At 53.0% G+C, this 7,264-nt stretch overlaps 2 protein-coding genes across 5 annotated transcripts in view; one reads left to right on the top strand and one right to left on the bottom strand.

The window, feature by feature from the left end:
• Positions 1–20: 20 nt before the first annotated feature.
• CRELD1 (CRELD disulfide isomerase 1) overlaps positions 21–7,264 on the top strand; it is an 8,810-nt gene continuing 1,566 nt past the window's right edge. The window contains exons 1-9 of one of the 4 annotated variants that reach the window (XM_077751472.1): positions 21–99; positions 627–819; positions 1,053–1,135; positions 4,250–4,360; positions 4,692–4,783; positions 5,489–5,665; positions 5,750–5,845; positions 6,699–6,782; positions 6,978–7,073. In XM_077751472.1, coding sequence (XP_077607598.1) covers positions 646–819; positions 1,053–1,135; positions 4,250–4,360; positions 4,692–4,783; positions 5,489–5,665; positions 5,750–5,845; positions 6,699–6,782; positions 6,978–7,073 — 913 coding nt within the window. In that variant the 5' untranslated portion in view covers positions 21–99; positions 627–645. The other 3 variants (XM_077751474.1, XM_077751473.1, XM_077751475.1) reach the window with 3 other exon arrangements.
• The window catches only part of PRRT3 (proline rich transmembrane protein 3), a 10,986-nt gene continuing 8,359 nt past the window's right edge, over positions 4,638–7,264 (bottom strand). The window contains exon 4 of the mRNA XM_077751477.1: positions 4,638–4,958. Coding sequence (XP_077607603.1) covers positions 4,873–4,958 — 86 coding nt within the window. The 3' untranslated portion in view covers positions 4,638–4,872. The remainder of the gene's footprint in view (positions 4,959–7,264) is intronic.

Here is a 7,264-nt window from a genome sequence, read left to right on the forward strand (position 1 = left end):
CCCCCCCCGGGCTGCGGCGCTGGCGGAGGCTGCGCGTCTTACGCAGCCCGCGGCTGCGGTGGCGTTGGGGAGACTCAGAGGTCGGCGCCTGCGGGCTGGGTGGGTTATCGCTTCCTGCCCCGCAGCCTGCGCGGGTCGGGATCCTCCCCTGCCGGCTAGTGGGCCGCGCCTTTGCAGCCTGCGGGCCGCGAACCTGACCCCCTTCTCTTCATATCCGGATCCGGGCTCCTCCCCCCAAGACCGGGATTCCGTTCCGGACTCCTCCCCCCCCAGGACCGCCCATCCGGCCTCTACACTCCTAATATTTGGACTCTGACCCGTTGTCCCTGATTCCGCTGATCCTGGCCTAAGAACCCATATTCAGACCTGAAAACACTGAGTTGACTTCTCCTTTGCCAAGGACTCAGGCCACCTCTCCCACGGTGACAAGGATGACTTATTCCCGTCTTGGAATTGCAGAATAGGCCCCTTCCTCACCACCTCCCCTTCCCCGGCCGAACCCCCCAGTCTAGCTTCTTTTTCTTATGATAACACACATCTGGGCTCCCAGACCCGCGGCACCTCAGAACCAACCCTTTTCTTTCTCACCTGGCTTCTCCAGTGAGTCATCCGCATTCCCTCTACAGGTTCCCAGCCTGGGAAAAGATGGCCTCACTGCCCCGCAGAGGCCTGGTCCGACCCCTGCTCTGGGGCCTAAGTCTCTTTCTTAGCCTCCCAGGCCCCGTCTGGCTCCAGCCCTCTCCACCTCCCCAGTCCCCTCCCCCAACTGAGCTCCATCCGTGTCACACCTGCCGCGGACTGGTCGACAGCTTCAACAAGGTGGGTGCATGAGCAGCCTCGCCGGGGGCAGTCTAACCATTCTAGCACAGGGGTCAAGAGGAGTTCTGGGATGCAAGTCTGCCTGAGTCACGTACCAGCCTGGTTGCCTTCTAGATGTCTGTAGCCTTGGCCCGGTTGCCTCTATGCCTCAGTTCCCTGGTCAGCGAAATACCGGAAGTGCTAGAATGTGCTAGGCACTGTTCTTAGGCAGTACTAATGTTCTCCGTTTCCAGGGCCTGGAGAGAACAATCCGGGACAATTTCGGAGGTGGAAATACTGCCTGGGAGGAAGAGAAGTTGTCCAAATACAAAGACAGGTAAGGAGCTGGCGAGGTGGGTCTGTGTACCTCACCTCCCAATCTCTGCTCTACTGGTGGGGACCTGGGGGCTCCCGGGGAGTCCTTCTTTGACGAGTATCACTGAACATCTCCAGCACAGCAGTAAACAAGGCATGCAAAATCCCATCTTCAAGGAGCTGACGTTCTAGTAGAGGAGACAGACTGAATAAGTAAATAGCTAATGTCTTATCAGGGGAAGAACAGCAAAGAGGGTGGACTACAGAATGGAGGCGTGATGTGCAAGGTGTGGCATTCGAACGGAAACGTGAAGTAAAGAAGCAAGCTATGTGACCGTGGGAGAAGGGATTTGGACGGTGGGGGACTGAGCTTAGTATATTTGAGAAGAGGCTAGAGGCGAGTGAGCAGAAGAGAGGGGGGTACAACATGAAGCCAGAGGGCTTTGAAGGTCACAGAGCGGAGTTTAGATTTTGTTCTGGGTGTAATGGGAAGCCCTTGGGAGGCTTGGAGCAGAGAAGTGATGTGGTCTTATTTATACCTTTAAAAGATCACTCACTGCGATGTAGCAAAAAGACTGTAGGGGCCAGAGTGGTAGAAGCAGGGAGAAAATTTGGGGGGCTAGTCTCAGTGTGACAGTGGCACGAACTAGTGTGCAGTCTGGTGGTGGACATGGTGGGAAGAGGTCAGCTTCCGGGTGTATTTTGCAGATGAACTGATAAGGCTCGATGATGGAATCATTATGGGGTATGAGAGAAAAGGTAGAATAAAAAGTCCTTATTAGGTTTTGGGCCTGAGCAACTAGGTGAATACCAACTTTATGGTATAAACATTTAAAAGAAAAAAAGGTCAAGTTGAGAAGAAGAAACCAGCAAAGACTTGGAGTTAGACAGACCTGGTTGTCGGTTGTGACCCTGTGTACCCTAGGGAAGCTTACTTCACCTCCGTGAGCCTCAGTTTCCTCATCTGTAAAATGGAGGTGTTAATACTCGCTTTGACTATTTCATAGGATTGTGGTAAGGATTAAACTGCGATGCCCACTAGAAACAAAAGGTTTTGTTATTATGTAACGTTGGTCATTTTCCTTTCCCTGAAGGGGACTCAGTTTCCTCATTTAGGAATGATGGGATTGGCCATGATAACCTGAAGGGCACTTCTAGCTGTATAATGAATGGCTCCTGGTTTTTGTTTGTTTGTTTTTTTGTGTTGTAAAAATTTTTTAATGTTTTTATTTATTTCTGAGAGAGAGAGAGAGACAGCGTGAACAGGGGAGGGTCAGAGAGAGAGGGAGACACAGAATCTGAAGCAGGCTCCAGGCTCTGAGCTGTTAGCACAGAGCGCGACGCGGGGATCGAACCCACGAACCATGAGATCATGACCTGAGCCGAAGTCGGATGCCCAACCGACTGAGCCACCCAGATGCCCCTGTTTTTTTGTGTTTTAAATCCTCCCCTCCTCTATGCCAGGCACATGCCAGACCCTCTAAATACAGAATATATGTGTCTGTGTATATATGTATTTAAAAAAAAATTTTTTTTTTGCAGTGAAGCGTATATAACATAAAATTGACCGTTAGAGACATTTCGTACATTTACAGTGTTTGGCAGTCTTTACCCCTGTCTAGTCCCAGACCTCTTTTATCACCCGGGAAAGCAGCCCCATACCTATTAAGCAGTCAGTCCCTATTCTCCCCTTCCCCCAGCCCCTGGCAGCCATTACTCTGCTGTCTGTGTCTATGGATTGCTGATTCCATTGGAACCCTTTTGTGTCCGGCCTCTTTCACTTATCATAATGTTTTAAAGTTAACTTTTTTTTTTTTTTTTTTTCTAGGAGAGAGAGAGAGACAGCGTGAGCAGGGGAGGGTCAGAGAGAGAGGGAGTCACAGATTGAAACAGGCTCCAGGCTCTGAGCTGGCAGTCAGCACAGAGCCCGACGCGGGGCTCGAACCCACGAACCGCGAGATCATGACCTAAGCGAAAGTCGGACGCTTAACCGACTAAGCCACCCAGGCGCCCCTAAAGTTAACTTATTTTTGAGAGAGAGGGAGAGCAAGCTGGGGACGGGCAGAGAAAGAGAATCCCAAGGAGGCTCCAGAGTGTCAATGCAGAACCCAATGTGGGATTCAGACTCATGAACTGTGAGATCGTGGCCTGAGCTGAAATCAAGAGTCAGGTACTTAACCAATTGAGCCATCCAAGCACCCCTTTTTTAAAGCTTCACAATATTTCATTGTATGGATACCACATTTTGTTTACCCATTCTTCCGTTAATGAACATTTGGGTTGTTTCTACCTTTTTTTTCTTTTAAAAATTTTTTAAAATGTTGATTTATTTTTGAGAGAGAGAGAGAGCATGAGCTGGGGAGAGGCAGACAGAGAGAGACACAGGATCCAAAGCAGGCTCCAGGCTCAGCTGCCAGCACAGAGCCCGATGCGGGGCTTGAACCCACGAATCATGAGATCATGACCTGAGCTGAAGTTGGACGCTTTAACTGACTTAACTGACTGAGGCTCCCAGGCGTCCTGAGGTGTTTAGTATATAGTGTATAGTATAGTGTATAGTATACACTGTGTATAGTATTGCTGTGTATAGTATTGCTACAAACATTTGTGTACAGGTGTTTGTGTGAACACTTGTTTTCCATTCTTTTGGATATGTAGCCAGGGGTAGAATTACTGATTCACATGGTAATTGCATGTTTACCTTACTAAGGAAGTGCCAAACTGCTTTCCACAGTGGCTGCACCATTTTTCATTCCCACCTTCAGTGTAGGAGGGTTCCACTTTCTCCACATCCTGCCAACCCGTGTTATGTGATTGTTTTTAATCACATATACGCAGAGGGGTATTATCTTCCCATGTGCAAATGCGAGAACTGAGATCCCTTACAACAAACGCGGAGGGCACGTATTGTCTCCATTTTACAGATGAGAAAAGAGAGGTTCGGGAGAGGCTAGGTGATTTGCCCAAGGTCTCTCAACTAAATTCAAACCCAGGTCCGTCTGCCTCCCCAGTCAGTACCGCTTCCATTACGCCCTATGGCCTTCCCTTTGACACGTCCGCGGCATGAGAGGAGACCTTCAGGGGGGTGGTGGATGGGGTAGAACATGTTCATGCCACTCCCGCCCTGTCCGGTCAGTGAGACCCGCCTGGTGGAGGTGCTCGAGAGCGTGTGCGGCAAGTCGGACTTTGAGTGCCACCGCCTGCTAGAGCTGAGTGAGGAGCTGGTGGAGAGCTGGTGGTTTCACAAGTGAGTTTTCGGGGGTCTTCCCAGGGAGGGGGCCATAGGCAGGGCCTGGTGGTAAAAGAGGGGGTTGCATGCTGGGGCCTGTGTCCTGCTTTGGCTCCTTTTTCCAAACCTAGATCTGCTAAGGACTTGGGAGGGGGGACCCAGGTTCTCACTCTGAGCTTCAGTGTACCCCTCTGCCAAACGGGGAGAGGGTGTTGGTCGGGTAGTCTTATGGGTCTTCTATTCAAGAAGGGTCGTATCACAGGTTCTTCGGGAGGGTGGGGGGTGGGCAGCACCTCTGACACTGTCTCAGTCCCCCTCACTGTCATTCCACCCCTCCGCACCCCCTCAGGCAGCAGGAAGCCCCAGACCTCTTCCAGTGGCTCTGCTCAGATTCTCTGAAGCTCTGCTGCCCCTCGGGCACCTTCGGGCCCTCCTGCCTTCGTGAGTTTTCAAGCTCCTCTTGGGGGCTGAGGGGACTGTCGAGGTCAGGGATCCAGTCCTGGCTCTCCCGCACAGCTGGCTGTGTGAGCTCAGCTTGCTCTCATAACTTCTCCGGACCTTGGGTCTCCTCTGCCTCTGAGGGCTGTTGAGATGAGCCAATCAGTGGGGAACGGCTCTGAAAAAAGATAAGAGGGTTAGACTGAGTCAGACGGGACTGTGGTTTTCATCATCTATCTGAGAAATGGCCCCACCCCCACCCCCCCTTCTCATGCCTGGGTCAGACCAGGCCCCATTCCCTGGACTAAGGTGACCTTCTTAGGGACAGGCAGGGGCTGCTTTGAAGCCCCCAGTGTCACCACACAGTCCTGAGGGAGGAGCTAAACCTACTCCCAGCCCCTTTGAGAAAAATCTGGACGATTCAGATGAAAGACTAAGCGACACAAAGAATAAAAAAAATAAAGCAAACAGAAAACAAAAGGGAGAGTGACTAAGATGATTAATGCAGTCTTTATCAGAGGAAAGATTTGTAAATAACCTGTTCCACAGTGGGGTGTTGGTTACGTAAATTTCCTACCGTTGATGATGAAATATTATGTTGCCATTAAAACTGAGTTTTCTCTCTAAAAATATTTAATGGTGTGGGGAAATATTCTGTGTATTCACGATTGTGTTTTTGATCTCGCCCGGTTTGGTGTCTGCCCACAGCCTGTCCTGGGGGCGCAGAGAAGCCCTGCGGTGGCCACGGGCGGTGTGAAGGGGAGGGGACTCGAGGGGGCAGCGGGCACTGTGACTGCCAGGCCGGCTACGGGGGCGAGGCTTGTGGCCAGTGTGGCCTCGGCTACTTTGAGGCAGAGCGCAACGCCAGCCACCTGGTATGTTCGGGTAGGTAGCCAAGAGGCGCAGGGCTGGGCAGGGGCACATGGGGTGCCCGCCTACCCGTCCTCACACTTCTCCCTTCCCACCCAGCTTGTTTCGGCCCCTGTGCCCGCTGCTCAGGACCTGAGGAGTCCAACTGTTTACAGTGCAAGAAGGGCTGGGCCCTGCATCACCTCAAGTGTGTCGGTGAGTGAGGCCCTGGCCCTGGGTCTGGGGAGGAAGGAGCCTGGGCTTGGTCCCCATCAGCACACACATCTCTGGGCTAGACCACCACGGTCCTCATCTTCACGGCCATCTCAACCAGGCAGTTAGGGTACGGACCGATCTTTGTACAGTCAGAGATGTCCCTGATCCGGCTCTGCAGTGGCGGGGAATCAGGAAAGGCTTCTTGAAAACTGAGGAAGAGTTAGCCAGGGAAATGCAGATCACTTCATTTGGGGTCAGGAAGCCTGGTTCAGGACCTGGTTTGGTCTCTCGGTAGCTATTTACAAAGACACGGGGAAAGGCGAAGCTGCCACAACAAAAAGATCACCAAAGACTGTGGCTTAAAGAATGGAGAGGTTTATTTTTATCTTGTGTCACAGTCTCAAAATGAAGTTCCGCTTGTCACAAGCATTCAAGGACCCAGATACTTTCTGCCTTACTGTGCGGTGTCCCCTGGGGATGTTTTTGTTGCCTTGAGGTACCTCCACGTTCCATGACTGACACTCAGGAAGCCAGAGAGGGAAGAAAATGCATGGAAGGGTCCACTTGCGTTGTTTGAAGGCCAAGCTAGGAGGGGAGCACGTCGTTTCTGTTTACATCCTGTTGGCCAGAGCTCCGTCATTAGGCCACACTTAGCCGCAAGGCAGATTGGGAAATGTCTGCAGCTGGGCGGCCCCAAGTCCTGCTGCACCTCTGCCTTCGTGCTGGCGCCCAGCCGGCAGTCTCTGCCACGCTGCTCGAGCGTGAGCAGGTCCCTTCCCCAACAGCCCTGGCCTCAGCTTCCCTGTTAGTGCAGCAGGGATTGGAATCCCTGTCCTTCCCCGCCTCCCCGCAGACATCGACGAGTGTGGCACAGAGCGAGCCAGCTGTGGACCCGACCAGTTCTGTGTGAACACGGAGGGCTCCTACGAGTGTCGAGGTAAGGGCTGATTCTGCAAGGGAGGGGTGCGGGGGGGGGGCACGAAGGGCTGCTCCATGCCCTCTCCCCCAAATTTCTGCCTCCTCAGGCACCAGATCCCCCCCCCAGACCTCTTCTGGAGCAGGGCTTCCCCCCCCTCCACAATCTGCCTCGGGCCTAAGGGCAGCTCTCACCCCTTTCTCTTCTCTTCTCCAGACTGTGCCAAGGCCTGCCTGGGCTGCATGGGCGCAGGGCCAGGCCGCTGTAAGAAATGTAGCCCTGGCTACCAGCAGGTGGGCTCCAAGTGTCTCGGTGAGTCCCCCGCCAGCGGGGCACAGACACCATGAAGTGCCTTGCCCGCCACAAACTGAGAAGAGCAGGAATATGGACAGGGCAGGGGAAGGAAGGGCGGAATGCTGTTTGGGCAAAGGCCAAGGGGGTGTCCGCATATGAGCGAGATGGGAGTCAGGGCTGCCGAATGTGGGACCCTGGCAGCGGGGGCC

The sequence above is a fragment of the Crocuta crocuta genome, unplaced genomic scaffold, assembly GCF_008692635.1.
Source record: "Crocuta crocuta isolate KB4526 unplaced genomic scaffold, BGI_CrCroc_1.0 scaffold69, whole genome shotgun sequence".
Lineage (NCBI taxonomy): Eukaryota > Metazoa > Chordata > Mammalia > Carnivora > Hyaenidae > Crocuta > Crocuta crocuta.